General features: G+C 38.0%; 1 protein-coding gene across 1 annotated transcript in view; it reads right to left on the bottom strand.

Annotated features, from left to right (window-relative positions):
- Positions 1–2,733: 2,733 nt before the first annotated feature.
- DIDO1 (death inducer-obliterator 1) overlaps positions 2,734–20,126 on the bottom strand; it is a 42,975-nt gene continuing 25,582 nt past the window's right edge. The window contains exons 10-16 of the mRNA XM_009273908.2: positions 19,990–20,097; positions 19,390–19,525; positions 18,714–19,260; positions 17,421–17,574; positions 16,298–16,387; positions 15,425–15,620; positions 2,734–7,894 (exon numbers count right to left, since the gene is read on the bottom strand). Of these exons, the coding sequence (XP_009272183.1) occupies positions 4,503–7,894; positions 15,425–15,620; positions 16,298–16,387; positions 17,421–17,574; positions 18,714–19,260; positions 19,390–19,525; positions 19,990–20,097 (4,623 nt within the window). The 3' untranslated portion in view covers positions 2,734–4,502. The remainder of the gene's footprint in view (positions 7,895–15,424; positions 15,621–16,297; positions 16,388–17,420; positions 17,575–18,713; positions 19,261–19,389; positions 19,526–19,989; positions 20,098–20,126) is intronic.

Here is a 20,126-nt window from a genome sequence, read left to right as displayed (position 1 = left end):
GGCAAAGAGCGGGGAAGCGCCGAGAGGGGAGAGGGGAGGCTCCCTAAAACTCGCCTTTTAAAGATAGCTCTGTAGATGTCACAGGACGCAGTTTAGTAAAAGTTAAACACGGTGAAAATTTTGTTCGGGCAAATAAAGGAAACATACTTGTTGAAAATTCGGCACTGGCGCCAGAGCCTAGATCTAAAACTGCAGTCGGAGTTCGGTTGGAAGACAGATTCAACAGCATCCAGCTCCCTAAAACTCCCTAAAACTTTCCCATCTTCGGGCGAAGCCTCCCCGCTAAACGCGAACGCAGCAGGGCTTTCTTCAAGACAAGCCGTTAAACGGGAACGCAGCGCTGCTTGTTCCACATAAGGCCTCCTCGTTGAACATCAACATGGCGGGAATTCTTTTCACCAACGCGAGGCTTACGAATTCGTCAGCCCACAGCCTGCAGGAGAAGTTGTGTTTGCTTCCAGTTGTTTTAAGAGCAGGGCAGTAGAGCTCGGCCGTTGAGGAGCACAAGGCCTGTTGAATGGCAGTGGGGGTGTGGTCGAAGTCACTCCTAGTATTTTAAAAATCCTCCCCAAAACCAGTTTGGGCCGGGGCTCCGAGGTCCTGACCGATGATCGATCGTACATCACGTCCCCCACCTTTTTCTGTCATTCAGGTAGCGTTCGGTACTCTCGCCTACTAGTCGTTACCAGCCACTGAGAGCACAGACAGTATGAACAAAAATTGGAAGAGAGAAAAAAAGCCCCAGTGGTTTGAAATTAACACCTACGTTTTGGTTCATAGTTGCAAGATAAAGGCTTTTTCCCTTTTTGCTTTTTTTTCCCCACCAAGAATGCTGCTGTGAAGCACTGGAGGCAGGAGGCTCTTTCCTACACCCAATACACAGCTACAGTAGAGTCCAGAGCCCTGGATTTCCTACTGTAAGATTCAGTTACTAAATTATAAACACTTCAGTAGTTTGCCAGTGTTTAAAAACTGTTCTTTGATAGAAAGTTAATCCAAAGCCCCTTAAAAAAGCTCATTTTTTCTGGACTTGTAAAGCGGTATTACCACATGATTTCATGAAAACGAGCTTGGATGCTAGGTCTTCCACTCAGAGACCGCCTGAGCGCGTCCACACAGAATCACTCTCTCCACAACAGGCATCTCGCGATCGTGAGCGGTCTGTTTGTACATTCGGTTTCTATTACGTATCTGCTACTGGTTATGTATTTTAGTATTAAAAACAGATGCCTATTACAGAAGACGCATTCTAGAAACAAGCCAGAGCACGAAAGGCACAAAAATGCTACTCTAGCTCAAACAGAACAACATGAAAAAAATTCAGCTCTCTCCACAACAGGCATCTCGCGATCGTGAGCGGTCTGTTTGTACATTCGGTTTCTATTACGTATCTGCTACTGGTTATGTATTTTAGTATTAAAAACAGATGCCTATTACAGAAGACGCATTCTAGAAACAAGCCAGAGCACGAAAGGCACAAAAATGCTACTCTAGCTCAAACAGAACAACATAAAAAAAATTCAATACTTTATGAAATCTTCATTCCCTTCAGGAGGTTAAAAAAATAAAATCTGTTTACTGCATTCTTTAATGACGTGCATATTCAGTCAAGGTAGCATGCACAGACATTTTCCATGTCGAAGTGTACCGTGTTAGGAGAGGTGTAGCCAAAGTCTGAAAGTTACGCTGGTGACTTTCCTCTAGAAACAAAAGGCAGAAATTTTAAAAGCCGTTTTGTGCACATTGGACTCAATAGACTTTCCTCCTCTCGTCCTTCTGCATGCTCTCCTTTAGAATGCATGAAGTTGGAATATTACAGTCTTTTATAGAGGTAATGATCGTTCTGCTTATATTGTTCTAGACCTTTCAAAGGCTTTTACATAAAAATCTAGCAAAATACTCTTTGGAAAGTTAATTTAGCTTAGTACAAACAGATAAAAGCTCAAAATAGTAAGTCGTTTCATGTTAATCAGAAGTTTGAACAAAGCCAGAGAATTGAATTGTTTCTTTTTCTCTTTCTTGCGATGCATGATAACAATTCAGTGCCCTTTTTAGTCTCTGTAAATTGAGTTAAATCGTTACGTTCTTTTCAGCCTCGCTTTTACTGTCCGCTGCAGTGTAGAACACAGGAACCTTGCTGCAAAATCCAAGTCCAGGTCATTATAAACTATATAAAGCTGTGGTTTCAAAAAATAAGTCATCAGTGTCTGTCTGCATGCTGTTGATTTTTTTGCCACGACATCTGTGGGAGGATGCATTTACTGTTCCTAAATCATGAACAGATTCCCCAAACTGATCTGTGATAAAGGAGTGTTTCCTAGAAGATGAAAATCCACACATGATAACAATGTAAAGTCGAGGAATTCATAAACGGTGTGAACTGAGTTTTTCCAAAGTTCAAAGCTGACCTGAATTAATTAATATCTTTTCTTTAAATTTTTTTGGGTAAAGTCTACAAACCACACACTTCCTAATTCAAATAAAAAAAACCCTTCAGAATAAATTGGGGGATGTTTTGGAACTGAGAGAAAAATCATAAGCACAGATTTTCATACGCTTTTTAGAGTGCCTACAATTAAATGTCAGTTAGTAGTGATGTCCTGCAAAACATCTCCTTTCGTTAAACAATGAGGAAATGAAACCTGTGTGCCATCAGCCTCTTGTGGTTTGTTGAGAAGTAGCAATATTTAGAAAATAATATACACATACAGATTTAAGAAATGGACAACAGTTCTCTGTAGATGTTTATTCTACTTACAGTAACAAAAACCTGTGAAGTCCCATATTTTAATGTACAGTGATATATTTTGCCATATAAAATACAATTTACAGAAATTTCTATCAAGTAAACCTAAACAAACACACTTACTTTTTGCATACTTTTATGTATGTCTTTAAATTAGAAACATCTCATTAAGAAAAAAATCTTACACCATAGTAGATGTTTGCATTTAATACCACTTCTCTGCATGTTAACGTTTTGTCTACAGGTTCGGAACACAGATGATCATTTCAACCAGCAAATCCTTGATGTATAAGGACTTCGAAGATGCACCAATATGAACTGTAAAAGCCGCAGTGAGATACATGGCATACATGCTACTTGTAATGTAGCCTTCAAGACGCAAATGTTTACAGGAATCTAATTTTACATTTCCAAAACTATTTTATAAAAATATCAAAATATTTACCCGACTGTTAATTTACACGGTCAAATAAATTAGCGGGGTTTGATTTCATACTTTAGAATGACGCACTTGAAGAATACATGAAAAGTAGCAATGTAATGTATTTCACAGTGAAAAACGTCCCTCTGGAATCACCGCATGAAGTCCCACCGCTCTTCTTTTCAAGCTTAATGCAGTTACACCTTTTTCAGTGGAGAGGTTTTATATACACTACCAGCCTAAGCAGGGTCTAACAAAAAAAACAGTGACACTTTTTTTTCAGGAGCAAAACACTTTTAGAATGAAAAGTACAATAAAATGGGGACAGCTCGTAAGTCTATGGCAGAATTCTGCAAAAACAAAACAAAACCAAAAAAATGCTCCACTAAATCAGTTCAATCGAAGTAACGGATTTAGCGGCCCATTTAACCAACTTGTTCTTCTTTCCTTTGGTATACCAATTCATTTGTAGTCTTAGCCTTTTTCAAATAAACGTCTGATGTTTTTATAAGTTTTGCTGGTTATAAAGGTGCTACTCTTGTATGTCTTTTAATTACAGATTTGTAAAAATGCAACATTTAAAATCCCTCAGCCTCACGAAAAAAACTAAGTACGACTTGTTTCTTCGCTGTACACTTAACAGATGGATTCCAAAACACAAAATACCTGTATATAAAAAGGAAGATAGTGCACTTTAAGCTTATAACATTCCATTTTCAAATCCTCCGTCAGTCACAAGTAATTATTAACACTGTTGTTCTGCAGCCTTTTCCTAAATACACACGACCCTTCCGTTGTAAAACAAACAAGACGGCAACATTGGACTCCTTTTTTTAAAGCGTGTGCTGTAGGAACAACTCTGACACCAAAATATCACGTAAATGAGATGTAAAGGTATGGCTCCTAAGGTCTGGATTAAATTCTCTTATAAAATTACAATTCAAGTTACTGGAAAACATAACTTTATAATCTTAAAAAGCAATATGCTCTTCTTAGACTTTTTCCATTTCTGTACTGTAAATGGAAATTTTAAGATAAAGATGCAAGTAGAAAAACAAAATTTCAGTACAGGTAACGCTGTGAATTTTTATAAGAAAAACATTATGCACAAAATGCAGCAAGTGAAAGTCCAGTATGTTCTTGCCTTTTACCTATTTGAGTATTTTCATTCACAGTTGTTCAAAAATTGCTAATTTGTCAGTACATTTTGTAAGGCTAGTTTTACAACAGCGTTTTTGTAAAGGTGAGAATATACAGTATGTACAGAAGATGCTGACTCAGTCCTTGCTGTGTTGTAAAAGTGTATTATTTATGGGAGATATATCAATCATATCTCTATGACTGATTAGTGGTAGATGAAGCTTCTGTTTCTGTTGGTTTCTGAGTTTCCTTCGGTGTTTCTGGCTTCATCTCTTTACTGATTTCCCTGCTCTTACTCCGATCTTTGCGATCTTTTCCTCTTTCTCTTTCACGATCTCGATCTCTCTCTCGATCTCTTTCTTTTTCCCTGCTTCGATCGCGGTCCCTGTCTTTCTCTCTGTCGCGATCTCTGTCTCTGCTTCTTGATCGCTCTCTATCACGTCTTCTGTAGGATTCTCTCTCTCTGGTTCTTGCTCTCTCTCGGTCTCTGTTTCTTTCCCATTCTTTAGCCCGCTCTGAATCCTTCTCTCGATCTTTGTTTTGGTTTCTGTCTCTATTTTTATCCCATTCCTTGTCTCTGTGTCTCTCCCAGTCCCTGTCTCGATTCCAGTTTCTGCCACGGTCTCTTTCCCAAGGTCTGCCGTGTTCTCGATCCCTTCGTCTTTCCTCAAAGGGTCTACCTTGTCGATTATCTGCCTGCTGAGGCTCTGGCTGATCTAAACCCTTGTCTTTATTTCCTCCCTCGTATCTCTCTCTCTGTCTCCCTTCAAATGTCTGGCCTCTAAATTCAGGATTTTTGCCTTCTCGGAAGTCAGACGCTGACCACTGTCCTTCCGACTCAGATCCTTGTCCAGAAATATTGGAAAGAGATGCAGATGGTCCAGCTTCCTCCCACATCTCTTTTCTGTGGGGTGGTGGATGGCTTGGAAGGTCCAGGAGCGGTCTTGGGGTCGGCTTCATACCTTGTGGTGACTGACCTTGGAAATGAAATCTAGAAGGGGGAGGTTCATTTTCCTCTGGAAACAGTGCAGGTGTGGCTCCTCTTGGTCCTCCAAACTGAAGCGGTGCTGGACCTCTCTGGTTGGCAAATCTGGGTGGTGGACTCCCTCTCCGTTCTTCAAATGGCTGTGGCAAAAGTCCTCTTGGACCAGGTATATGATTTGGAGCTGGACCTCTCTGCCCTTCAAATTGATTTGGGTGAGGCCCTCTTGGCCCCCCAAAATGACTCGGGGCTGGACCTCTTGGCCCTCCAAACTGAGGGCCTCCTCTCTGTCCTTTAAACTGAGCTGGTGGGGGTCGTCTTTGACCTCCAAAAGGAAAAGGCGAAGGTCCTCTGTTTCCCATAAACTGAGGTGGATCTGGTCCTTCGAATTGTCCTGGAGGCCTAATCATTTCATTATATTGTGAATCTGAGAATTCCCTTTGTTCCATGTGAGGTTCCCTACGATCTTCAAACTGAGATGGTGACATTCCTCTTGGAACACCGTAAGAAGGGGCAGGGCCCCTATTATCACCAAAAAGAGATGGTGGTCCATGCTGAGTAGAAAATAAGGAAGGAATGGGACCCTTCTGACCTCCAAATCTTCCAGAGGGAGGCCCTCTTTGCCCATCATTATTTGGAGAACCGTGTTCTTCAGAGAACTGTGGTGCCGGTCCTCTAAAATTAGGTCCATGAGGTCCTCCAGGTGCGTTGAGCATCAGTGGTGGCGGAGGCCCTCCTTTCTGCCCAGACAAAGAAAATGGAGGTCCAGCTCGGTTTTCTTCAAAGTGCTGTGGGGAAGGTCCGCCCTCACTCTGAACTGATGGAGGTTCAGTTTGTTCTACAAATTGATGAGACTGAGGATTTCTTTGTTCGTCATATTGCACTGATGAAAGACCCCTCTCTGGTTCAAAGTGACCAGCTGCCTTTTCCTGAGAAGCAAACATTGCATTTGAAAAAGAATCCCTTCCCATTACTTCCTTTGACTCATTTGACCATGGTGCTTTATGCATATCTGGCAAAGACTGACTATCGTTTGATGTGGAGAAATTAGGCTGAAAAGATGTACTTGGAGGTGTTGGAAGCAGCACTTTACGTAAAGGTTTGGATGTAGAAGATTCTCCAGCAGCTGTTTGACTCACGTTTTCCAAGTTAACTTGAACAGTGTTTTCAAATTTGCTATTAGTCACCTCTTTCTGGGACACCGTAGAAGCCTTTTCACCTGAAACCCAGTTATCACCACTAAAACCAGGCTGAGCAGCGGAAATTAAAGTTTTATCTTCCTTACCAAGCGAAGCCTGCAAAGCATTTGGAAAACTTGCTGGAGCAATTTCTCTTGTGGATATCTCATTCTGTACCACCTGTGGCTTTATTCGAGAATCAGCATTGTCATTAGTCTCTGTCACCATTCTTCTAGCTTGTCGAGGATCTCTGTTCTGCCTTGGGTCACAACCTTGGTTTAAAACTTGTGCTTGCTGATTTAAAGATGAAGGTAAATCTGCTTTTTGTGTAGCTTGCTGGTCCTGATGGAATAATTCGGTCTTTATTAGGGAAGATTTTGGTGGTGGTGACATTAAAGCATCAGACACTGAAAAATGAGCCATTGAAACACCAACCGCTGCTCTTTGTTGTCTGAGGGCTTCTTCTTGTTCCTCTAGTTGCCTTTTCTGTTCTTCTATTTGTTTGTTTAATTCTTCCAACATTTTTTGCTGTTCTACCAAGGATGAGGATGCAGATAAATCGGGCACAAATGAAGGAGATGTTTCCGAAGAATTGCTTTTAGTGTCTGTATACATTTTGTTAGGTAAATCATCAACAGTAACTTTTGCTTCTTCCAAGATAGTTTCATCTTCTGGATCGTAGGCCTCATCCTCTAGTTCTGCTGTGTTAGATGGCTTTTCCACATTGTATCGTTTTTCGGTTTCACCAGTCTGCATTTCAAAAGCTTTCTCCGGACCATATTCTTCTTCAGGATCATACGGTCTGTCATCCTCCTCCTCTTCTATAGCTCTGTCTTTTGACATCTGTCCAAACTGTTGCACAATGGGATCTAACAAAGGAACAGCTGACATTCCTCCATCAGCAGCAGCTTGACCTTCCTGATTTGAAGACTGCACAGTTTCAGAATCCTTAGCAAGAGGCTCAAAAGTTTTCTTTTTTCCAAAAAGCGTCTGCAGGATGTGCTCGAGAGGCGTGGCAGTTTTTGAGGATGAAGAATGCGTAGCAGTAACGCTTGCAGAAGCAGCAGTTGAAATCGGTGGCGTTACGGTAGTTGTGGTTCCACTTTTAATTGAGGACAGTATTTTTAATACTGAAGGTGTAACTGCTGAGGTGTCTGGAATGGGAAGTGGGGGTGGAGGTGGAGGAGATCCAGGTGGTGTTGTACTCATGGTTGAATCTCCTGCATAAAGTGTGTATTTCGGAGTTTTCTTCTCTTGCGAAGCAGCTAGCGGCCCTTTAGAGAACAGTGATGTTTCGGTTTCCTCATGCGCTTGAATTCTGCTTCGCTTCTCCTCTATCTTTTCTGTTTCAATGCCAGTGGCAAGACGTTTCCCTTTCTGACAGATAACCAATCCAAGAATTAAATTTGGCCGAGATGACTCAAGACCTGAAAGAGAACACAAAGATTGTATACGGAAAAAATTAATTTTTAATTATGCTTTCAGGAGAAACTTACTATTTTATATAGTGGCAGCTACAAAAGTCATAAAGATAACAGTTTTTCTAAATTCCATTAGATGACCACCTATTGGCAATTTTCATTAGACCATAAGCATATGCATCTGTATTTCTTTACTTTTTATATATATTTGTATACAGTAAGCAATGAATTAATTCCTTCCCTGATATTTTTAATAAAAGACTGCAGCAACAGGTATGATTATTAAAAAGTGTCTCTACAAACGTTCAAAACCACAGAAAGTTTTTACATCAATGTATTGTTACATTTTTACAAAAGCAATGTATTGTTACAACAATGTTGTTGTTGTTCAACCACCCCTACCTCTCCCCCTGAATAATCATATATTTACTTCTAAATAGTTTGCAAATATGTTGTATACACAGACATATTGAAAAGTGAGAAAACCTGGGCTAAACTTCGGTTATAATCTGTGCTAGAGACTACGCTGACATTTACACCAGTCTACAAATATTTTGTCTATCTCCAAGTTAAACAAATACCAGTAATTGCTAAAAAGATAACCTCCAACAGTGTTTGGAAACTATTGAAGCTTGTAACCCACTCCCTGTTTGTTTGTTTTTTTCCAGCTAGACATTAGTGATAGAAGCAGGGAAACTGATAACTAACGTACCAAACAAGCAAAGGAGAGCTTAAGCAGACACGAGTTTAGCATGTGGGAGAAAGGGACGCTGGGTGTGTTTGCTTTCTCTGCAAGAAAATGGTTGCTCGGGTATGAACCTGGGACGCAGAGGGCAAGGTGACTTTAAACCCTCTCTTGCAGGATTCGGTTTGATGCCGTAGGCCTTTCTGTAAGTAAAAACCATTGTGAGCAGAACTACTTCTTTGTGAAAGCTTCAGACTTGAATCCTTGGAGAATTGTATCAAAAAATGATGGGAAAGTTTCTGATAAAGAGGAAAAATGCAAAGGTCTGTAGGTCTGTTGCCTGTTACTGTATGTCTTCCTTTTACATGCACAGTTCCCACTGGCCCTTGTGGAAGATGAACGTGTCCGGAATGAAGGGCAGGGAATAAATCCTTAACGTACAGTTGGTGGCAAATGTAGAAAATCTGTATAAAGAGAGGCTTTTCTAACTTCTGGATTTAATGACTTTTAAAAGGTCCTCATGTGAGGACCACTGTCTTTCCCCCATATGTGCCATTAGTTATTATTTGCATCCAGCTAGGAAGCGGTAATACAGAAACACAAAACAATCTGTAAAGTAACAGACCATATTCACTGTGGTTAAATGGTGAGGTGAGGACTCGGACCTACATTGTTCCTTCTATTCATGATCCTGTAAGGAAGAGTTTTATACATATATGTTCCTTGTTCTTATTAAACCAAGCCAACTGCTCATTAAGGCACAATTTTTAAATATCTAATTACTAGCACTGAAAGCTTTTTGATAGCAACAAAATCCCCCAAACCCCACAGTTGCAGATATAGTCCATTAGCAAACCACATTCGCAGATACATTACTTAGCTGAAACAACTGAATTTGAAGTTTTAAGGGGACTCTTAAATTTACCATCTAATGAGAAAATCACGTCATAAATTTTCCTAAATTTATGCTCATGCTTAACAAACTTCACCTTTTCCAAGTTCTTTGGTTGCTAACTTCACACCTAGAAATCAGTAAAAGAGTTTAGCATATTTTTAGGTTAAATGTGAAGTTTTGTCAGTGAGAAGATACCATCACTCTTACAGCTTAAGCTAAATTCAGTTAGAACCTACTTAAGTACAAGATGAAAACTTGGCTGAATTGATGCCAAGGGAAAGCCCAAGCGTTAGAACCAATTAAGTCAAGATTTCTTCTTCAGTGAAAGCCTATACTGCAGGAATTATTTGCAGTTTGCTAAATAACACACCAAAACCGTAGCTGCTTTATGTTTTAAACTTACTATTTCTCTTCAATACTTGCTATGTATTTCATTAAGCGTTAACTTCTGTTCACAGAATGTCTCCCTAAATCACCGACGCTTCCACTTCTTACACTCAAATCTTATCCCATATAAACCTTATTTTCCAAATAATGAACTACAGATAATAAGACAAAGACAGTAATTTTTCAAATAAAATAAGTTAACTTCAAAGTTTTATGAGAACTCTTGACAATTGAGGGAAAACCCCCTCCTCTAAAATTCTGTGTTCTTCTGATTGTAACTGGCAATAGTACAGTGAAACTGTTTTAATCGCTTAATGAAGAAACCAGCAAAGTCTGGTTACTCCCTAGAAATAGTCTTTTTAGAAGACCAGACAAAATTAGAATGAAAATTTGAGGCCAATCTAAAATATTTGCTTGAGATTTCCTATCAGGAATGGCTCTCATTATAATTACGTTGAGAAACAAGAATAATTAAATTTGAGTGAAAGTTTTTGGAAAACAGTTATTCTGTAGAATGCATTCTAAATCCAAAATAGAATTTGTATTATTTCACAGTTCAGTGGTCAAGTTTTACACATAGTTCTGTGGTTAAGAGGGTATTAGACATGCTGTTTTAAATAATATTTTATTTTTCATTTTGTAGTACATACTATTTCCTATTCGTACATCTAAAATTCAGTGCCAAAAAGTTTTTTTCCTCCAGGTACAAGATTTCTGTGTCAGTAAGTGTTGCTAATTTTCACCTTCTTCTTTCATATTTAGAAAAAAATTATATAAGTTATAAAGACATGAAGAAAATTAACCAGCTATATTACCAGAACTCAGATTTGCTAATAATTCAGTACATGCACAAATTTGCCCCTTAAGAGGGGTAGGGATGTTCAGTGAAAGTAGGCAGGACAGGAACTAAGCAAATAATTATTTTCAGTGAATCTAAGATTCTTCAAAAAGGACCACATAAATACTTGACTTCTCCAAATACGCATTTGCACCCACAGCCTACAAGCAATTCGAGCAGTTCTGTTCACAATAATTTACTACCTTAAATGAAATGATATTAATGTAGAAGATCAAGGCATAGTTCAAAAGTTAGACAACTGGGAAAAAAAACCCAAAAACCATTCACCATTTACAGGCAGAGTAGACTCATTAGTTAGAAATGGTTCGCTGTGTGTGAATTTGCTTTATATTTTTTCTTTATCAAGCATACGAATAACGACTCCACGTTTGGTCGGTGTTGACCAGTGCAGAGTATCTCACAAATTGGTGTTCATCCAAAAACTCCTAGTAGGCATTTGCTGTCCTTCTGTTGTTAATGTTTTGGTTATCTGCTTTTGTGCAGAGACTTGTGGTTTATGCAATTAGTCACAATGAATCTCAAACAATGAATAATTGAAATAAACAGGTTTCAAAACTCCGCCAGACAGGATATCTAATAAACAGCAATTAGTGAAAAATCAGGTTTGAATCCCTGTAAGAAACAGAGATCAAGTCACTAATTAAAACAGGGTAAAATTTTAATACACTTTCAAGACAATAAATTCCAGTAGTAAGTTAATAACATTAGTCACAATTTAATCTGTTTAGTCATCACAGAATAAATCCATTAAAATTTTGTTTTGATACAGTAATTTTACACAAATACTAGAAGTTATGCCTAACCTGGCTTCTACATTCACTCAGTTCAAAGTGATCAAATACTAAATGCTTCTTTTGAATGGAAACATACAGCTAGACCAGCATTTCAAAGGTCAGTCCACTCTATTTCAGTATCTATAAATAGGTTAAGTGCCTAATTTTAGTTCATAATGAAAGTGTTGGCTGCAGTCTCCAACTATTGCTCAATGACTGTCTTTCACAAGCGAGCATTTTAAAAGTGCTGCAAGCTGTGTCGGCAGAGTTAGTAGCCTTCAGTGCTACATTATTTATAAAACGGTTATTATCCTATTATGTATTTGAAGTCCACGTGCTGGTGGACTCCATAAAAATTGAGTTACATGCTGTAACTAAAGCCATTAAAACTGGATATATTAAATGTTACTATTGGATGAATATTTGGGGTTTTTACCCTTAAATACCTTTTTTCATTAAATCAGTTTCACCATATTTATGCATGTAATGGCCACATCTTTCCCTATCATCATCAGCTGGTAAAAAGTTACCTGCACTGTTAAAGACAGATGCCCAATTTCTGTACATCGGTGACAAAACCACGGGAGTGGACTAAGCATGGTGTACATTTTTAAACTGCAGAGACCGACACAAGATATTCTTTAAATTTTATCAGCACCATTTAAGTATCTGTCCCAATTAATCACGAGAGCAGCTGACAACCACCATCAAATTTGTGCACCCTTAATCCAGGGATATAGATCACCTCCTGCATTGCAACACTGCTGCACGTTCAGGTACGCTTCCTGAATGGAACTGACTGGCGTAGAAAATAAGGGTCGTAATGCTGGGCTCTTCTACTACCCCTACTTTTCATAATGCTGTCTGCTGAGATGCTAACTCCATTCAGAGTACAGGTAAAATTTCGTCCCATTTGTTGCAATTTTTAAGAGCATTCTAAACAGCATGAGGAGATTTCATGCCTTCATACTTTAAGAAAAAACACACTTCCTATTGTAAACTACCGAAAGAGATCTATCAACATTTGTGGAATCCTTTGCTGATATATGGCTGGTTTTTTTAAATTCATTTATTTTAACTATGTAAGATACTTGTTATGTTCCCAACGTTGCCACTAAATCCCTCAATAAATCACTTTCTATTGGTAATTAAGTCTAATTACACTATTTTTTACAAAGTGCTCCAAGATCTACAGATGAAAGTGCTAAATAACAGTAAGTGTGTATGTGAAACAGACAAGTAAATTCACATACAGTAATCCACTGCAAAAAGACAATGCAGAGGAGCCCACTGATACATAAAATCTGGTAATAAATGTCTGAGATGAATTAAGTATAAATATGGATAACCTTCCATTTCCCTCTGTTTTTAAATCACCCATGTCAAAGTTTTTTGTAGGTCTTCTAGGTACTAGCGCAGTTCAGAAGTCCTCAGTTGTGTTCCAAATCCAGTCCATCAGAAAACAGGAGAAATTCATAATCCATACGTGCCTGATGGAACTGGCTGATACAGCTGGAATATCTTCTAACTAGGATTTCTGGAGTGGCAGCGTTTTATTGTCCTCTCCCTCCTCCCCCCTCCAGTCATAGTTATCAAATCATCTTAAGCTATCTAAAGCATAATGCTTTTCAAGTCCTTGCTAAACTCTATGTGAAGGTACACGATTAAATTTAAGGAGACAATGACCACTTTCCATAAAATATTTTTATTGATTGTGAAAGAAAGAAAAATCGGTAAATTCCAGCAGATGTCATTAAAAAGTATGGATTACATGTCTTTTATGCTGTGGTTTTAATACATACACAAAAAGAGAAAAACAGCTTACCTGGTTTTTTTGCCCCCCCATACTGGATCTGGTTTTAAAATATGAACACAACTTCGCGCAACTATGACGCTTCCAAGAAGTGTGAATTGATGGCAGAAGTCTGAGTGGGTCTTCTACGAAACTGTTACATCATATGGCCTCCCTGCCTTTGGAACCTTGTTTCTATTCCTATCCTTTAATCCACTTTGCCTACAAATACGTATTTCAATTTGAAAACCTGACTCATAGAATTCGCCTCCGTGAACAATACCTTCAAATGATACCTGTATTTCTTCTGAGCAATTCCCTCCGGTTTTGAAAAACTTGTGCACTTGAAACTCAGCAAAACCAAGCTGATGTTAGAAATTTCTATACTAATACTTAGTAGAGTTTGTCTACATTTGCCAACCTCCAGTCTAAGGTAAGAGTTTCATTTGAAATGAAACCTATAATGGAAAAGTAAAAGGAAGTGTAAAAAGGAAAGCTGGTATTTCCACAGGAATGCAAGTAGGCAACAATTAGGTAAGTGCCCCCCAAAGCAGGTTATTTACTAGCCCAGCAAAAGACTGCAGACATATACAGCTGATTCAACGGCCAATCCCGTTCTTGTGTTACTGTCCAGAAAGGAGGGTATTTCTTTTGCTCTGGCTTGAAAAACCAGTCCATGAATTAAGACTCTTTGCCTACGTCCCTGTGCCAAAAGTCTTCTGCATTTAGTGTTTTCACGTCTTGGCTATGAAATGGGAATAACAGTTTTTGCCTACCTTTCAAGGATTCAGTAAGTTAAAGACTACGAGGTGTTGAGATTCAACAATTATAGCTATATTGCTATAATTTAGATAGCAATAATCCTGCCTTTTTAGCTATAGCCTAAACACAATGACCTAGACTGTGCACTGTTCAAGGACGGGTAAGACAGACTTGGAGTGTATGACAAAAATCTTGTCTGAGGATGCAAAGCAAGTGCCCTTTGCAATCTCACAGAGGAACGGAGAGCATTCAGCTAACGATGTATCATTTCTTGTTGAAGTCATATGCCATTAACACATGAAAACCTGTCCCAGACACTGTTGCTCCTGCATATAAGCTCTGAGAATGCTTTATTGAGTTTAGTCCTGAACTTGTATTTGAGGAGTAGAGGACAGTCAGCTTCTCAGAAAGGTCAGCTCCTTGCACGTTTGCTGTTTCATACCTACCGTTTAATATTTTGCAAACCATTGCTATGACAAGGAAGTATCACCTTCATTGTAACCGGTAGTTCTTCAGCTTCTCAATCTGTTATTTTATATAAAACCCCAGATACTTATTGGGAAACTAAGCATATGCACCTCCTCCATCCGCAGATGAAGATGACTTCAAGTTTTGTAACAGAAGGGTGTTTCATGGCTGAATTCATTCTCAGTTCTTCTGTCACCATGTTCAACGTACAAACATGGAGCAAACTCCAGCCAAACATTACTACTGGTGATTTTATCTAAAAATAGAAGATTCTAATATAACCTGCCTATACCAACTGCTGTCTGCCACCTACTAACCCTAAGGAATGTGGATCCCTTTCCTCCCAAAAATCCAGTTTTCAGAAGTCAGTGATTTGGCTAGAGTTTGCTCCAGCTAGAACAAAACATTTCAAACACCTTGTGCACCACATTGCACGTGCAGCATAATACTTAGCATGAGACAATGACAATGTAGCGAAACCACTATAAATACCACCTTTGTCTTCATTTCTTAACTCCTCTGTGGGCTAAGTTTCTTGCTTGATTTAAGCGACGATGAATGGCCTGTAAGGGACTAGGTTTTGTGGATTTATGGGTTGCTGAAGGATAAGGTGGCGGTTTTATGTTGGGGTTTTTTTTCCCAAGGTAGTGGCTGTTCCACATACTTGATTTTACAGGTAAACTCATCCTCCTAATAGCATATAAGCATCTTGTTGGAAAGGCTATGTAAATTTCAGACAATTTTATCTTGAACAGAGTTGGATTTCCAATTTTTCCCTATTTACGTACTTTAAAATTGGTTTTATATAAAAATATTTAATAATGCTTACATTAAACATTCAACAACAACTTGTCTCAGATTGACTTTTGTTTTGTGATTTTACCTAGCATTTAACCTCCCCTGTTTTGTGCTTACCTGGTCCCTCAAAGGGCAAGAGTTTGGAAGGAATTGGGTCCTTAGTACTCAGGGGGATCAGGTAGAGATCCTTGACATGTCTGTTGTTATTAGCTACAACACCAAAACGACCACGACTGCTAAAATAGGAGTAGAGAGAGATATAGGCAACTTCTTCTTCTTCTGTTGCAGGATGGAAACGAATCAAACACAATTCCTGTAATACAAAAGCAAAGTGGAAAAATTCAACCTGCAACATACCAGCAAATAAAATGGTAAAGGGCAAATTCCAGAGGTAAAAAGAAATTGTACGTTTATCACTCCAACTATGTTTTCAAGGCAATACTCTAGCTTTAAGAGAGTACTGCTGTTCAATCTGTAATACTAAAACAGAATTAGGCTTGTCATTTTCAGAAATACAAACTACTTGTGTATCTTACATCAAACTAAGCATCTTGAGGTTCAAATATGAAAGAAATGGAAAATTCTTAGTTTCATTATTATTTCTGTATACTGTGCATCATTATTTCACTTCTAAAGTGTTTTTAATAGTAAAATTTATTACATACATTAAATGATAAGTTCCTTTTCTTTAAAATTTGAATTTCAATCTTCAATACTGAATAAATAGATTATTTATGTTCCATCATTAAAAATGAATAAATAGTATGACAGTTTAACTACTATGCAGGAGAGAGAGATCAAGAGGATCTGCAGCTCAATAAACATGTTTCTTCGATAAATGAAAAATTTCAAAGGAATAAGTGGTGTTGGTAGTTTTCCAGGTGTGATCTATGTCAGTATTTGCTCTTTACTACTTTATATTATAAAAAGTTGTCATTTTATATTACTCTATTTTTCTTCTGGGTTTTGCAAAGGATTTTAAGTGAATACCTTAGAAAGCGAAGATTTGAGTTTGCCAACATAATCCCAGACTGTCTTCGGTGAGATCCTCCCACCAATATGAATTGTATCTGGTAAATCCTAAACAAGAAGTATTACATGGTAGTATGAGAAAAACCAAGAGAGACTAACGTTTAAAAGCAGTGCAGGTTGTCCCATCCCAGTAGCCTAGTGGATAATGCACTATTATATTTTAGTAAACTTTCATACATACTTTTCTAACTTCAGACAGGCTATTTCTAAATTGCAAGGTGTTTAATTACGGCATGTTACCAGAAGGCTAACATTATACATGAAACAGAAAAAGCACTCCCAAACAAGGATAGCAGCAAAATGTCTAATAGTTCTGTATGCCCATTAGTGGCTTTGCTTTTATAGGGAAGCTGCTATTTGAAATACAGATTTTCTCCACGCCTTCCGTTTCTCAGGGAATGCTGCACTCGTGACTCCAAGTCACGTGAATTCTAGTGAGCTTCCTGTCACGAGGACACCGAAACTCATTTTAGCAAAAGCAATACCAAAAAGAACCACCAGCCCTACTAATAAAAGTCCTAAAACGCACATTTGTGTTTGAAACTTCCTAAGACACATAAAATGCACTTCAGAGAAAAAGAGAAAGAAAAGCTTATTTGTTTTAGCGCAAACCTTTATATTGTCTCATTATTTGAATGTGCACCCTCCCAGAATAAGATCATGCAACTGTTTTTATTTGAAAATTAGTAAAAAGGATGATATTTTTCATAAATGGCCAAACAAAATTTTGTAATAGATCACATCAGTGACCCATCTAGTTTGAGAACAGAACAAGACATCTACTTTAAAATACTGGCTCTAAAACTTCTTTTCAAAAAATGATGCTGAAATAAAGGTATTATTCCCTGTTAGATCCTAACGTGTAAATATGTTTAAAGACATGAGAATTCTTCACAAATTTGTGAGGAATTTTTAAAAGGCTTTTTTTTTTTCTTGAGCTACTTTTCCTATTACTAAAGCGATGCCATTTACCACTGCCACAGTTCTAATATAACAATATATTTATAGTGACCCCAGCCTTTCTAGCAACAGGAACTGCAGTACAGGTTTATTCTAAACACATAAACATGTCAGTGCTAACCTCGCTAAGATAATCAAAACACCCGGAGACAGGATATGCTTTAGTGACAAATTTGGCCACACTTTGCATGTTAATAAATCCTTTCCAAATGGTGTTGAGACGAGAGAGAAAGAGGGAGGTATCGCTGTCTTGAGGTGAGCGTGGCTCTGCGACACTAAAAAACAAATCCAAAACAGAAAGGTTACAGAATACAAATGAGAATGGTCCCTTCTTCTTTTCTTCCCTCCTCCTATTGATCAAATACTTTATTTTAAACAAAGAACAGAATTTTTACTAATTGCTTTGTTAATGTTTTCCATTAACTTGGTATTAGTGAAAAAAGCAAGGAGTAACAGAAAATAAACTTGTAGGTGCAGACAGGCAAAAAGATGCCGGAAGATAGGACTTTTATAAAATTAGGTTAGCGCTATAACTGTTGCGATCCTGACTCTATAACAAACTCATCTGAATTATATATTCTGAATTATATATCTCCCACTAATTGAGTCAACGCTATGCATCTGAAAGAGATTCTCAAGCAGAAGAATTTGCTATGAGCAAAAAATCTTTTAAATGCAGTTTCATAAAGATGCCGGAAGATAGGACTTTTATAAAATTAGGTTAGCGCTATAACTGTTGCGATCCTGACTCTATAACAAACTCATCTGAATTATATATTCTGAATTATATATCTCCCACTAATTGAGTCAACGCTATGCATCTGAAAGAGATTCTCAAGCAGAAGAATTTGCTATGAGCAAAAAATCTTTTAAATGCAGTTTCATAAGGATATACTTTGCAATATTTAATTTTAATATTGTATATACCCAGAATATGAAAGAAATCCATTTCCTTTCAAGCTGGTAAATTGGTTAATTTTAATTCATATTCATAAATTCACTTGCAACAGTATTTTACTATAGGATGAAAATCTGGAAATGCCTTTAAACCATCTCTCACATACACTCGCTTTCTATACATTAATGTACATGCAGACTTCTAAGTCTGCATAATACCTTCAAGTTTTATTTATCTGCTGAAACACATTGTAGAATCTTTGCTGTCAACATACACTGAAGCTCAGAAAATTTTACCAACCAGAGAAGGTAAATGAGGAGATGGTAAATTAAAAATCTGATCCAGGCTACCTGAACTTTAAAGCTAAACATGCCTTTTGATTAATCTGATCCAGGCTACCTGAACTTTAAAGGTAAACATGCCTTTTGATTGGGGGGAGGGGAACGGGACACATGGGACTTTGAAGGTAACCACATTAAAGATTCGGTAGCTTGGCTTACTATTAAGTATACGCACTTGATATTGGGTGAATGATGAACTGCTAAGTATCTTGGATCTGGTGAGGATGATGGTTTTGTTAATATTGATTTGGGGACAGTCATAACTGGTTTTGAAGTTTCCTGTTTTGTTTCCCCTGTTGAAACTTTGTCAGATGCAGGACCAGAACGCAGGGCTGGTGTCGCAATACCAGAGGAGCTGCTCATCGCTGTCCTCGGATCTCTGCCAGAAACCGTTACGGTTGTGACAACTCCGCCAGCACAAGAGGCAGGAAAAGCAGAAGCCTCTTCAGGTACAGAAGAATCTGTATTGTTATGGCCCTGGGTTGTAGGAATGTAAGTTCTTTCTACGCTTGACTGAGAAACTGTTTCTGCTACCGGTCCAACTTCAGTTTCCATTGCGTTTTCAGAGACGGCCTCTTTGGCGGGCTCTGCTGTCGGGGTTGGTGCAGAACTTTCATACTTTGGCTGAACTTCTGGTTTTGATTTGGACTCCACCTTTTTAACAGGAGCCACTGACTTTATCTTCTTAGGTGGTACTTCATCTTCGGATGCTGAAATCTGACCTGTAGATTTATTTTAAAAGCTTTTGATTACTATTTAACAAGGAAATAGTTTGGAGAAAAACAAATAAACAAACAACAGTCTTAACATAACAATTCTTTTACTTTGCACAAAGTCAGCACTATAGATACCTGTACAGATTTTGCAGTTCAGGTCAAAAAGATGGGCTCGATGTTGACTTGTTGTATCCTTCAACATACTGCTAAAAACATCTAGAGATGGAGCACTGTTTAAATTTGGTGCAGTTCGGGCTGACTCTTGCTGCTCCTATAAGTGAATAAACACAAAAAATATTCCAGTTGATCATTAATTTCAACCATAAAAAAATACTTTGGAAACTGTTAACTAACTTCAGTTCTTTAAAAAAAGGATTAAAGGCCTTGGTTAAAGCATATCATGTCAGATAAGAGTTCTCAAATAATATTTGTCCTCATTTCATTCCACGGTGTTTTGAAGTAGATAGCTAATGTTCAGAAATAAAAGATTTCTCCGTAAATTGACAGCAAGGGCTGAAAAATACACAGCATTTTAGAAGTGCATGCAAAATATGCCTATCATTTGGTTGTTGCACTCCTTCAAACTAGAAGGAAAAATGCTCCTAGCACACCTACTAGGTGATAATATCCTTACAGTTCATTGAAACAATCTGCACTTCTGATGAAAAATTTGAGGCCCTAGTTACCATTTATCTCCCTCGATGTCTTCGTGCTGAAGCAATAGCCAATACTTACATCAGAATCAGACACTGGCGGAGAATCTTCCATATTTACAACTTGCATATGTTCCCGTTTTACAGACGTTTTCTTGATTTCATGAGATTTGCTTTTTGACTCTATCATCTGAAAGAAACAAAACCATTTTGGTAAAA

The sequence above is a fragment of the Aptenodytes forsteri genome, unplaced genomic scaffold (assembly GCF_000699145.1).
Source record: "Aptenodytes forsteri isolate BGI_AS27 unplaced genomic scaffold, ASM69914v1 Scaffold47, whole genome shotgun sequence".
Lineage (NCBI taxonomy): Eukaryota > Metazoa > Chordata > Aves > Sphenisciformes > Spheniscidae > Aptenodytes > Aptenodytes forsteri.
The sequence above is the reverse complement of the archived record's forward strand: the minus strand, read 5'-3'. Positions and strand labels throughout refer to the sequence as shown.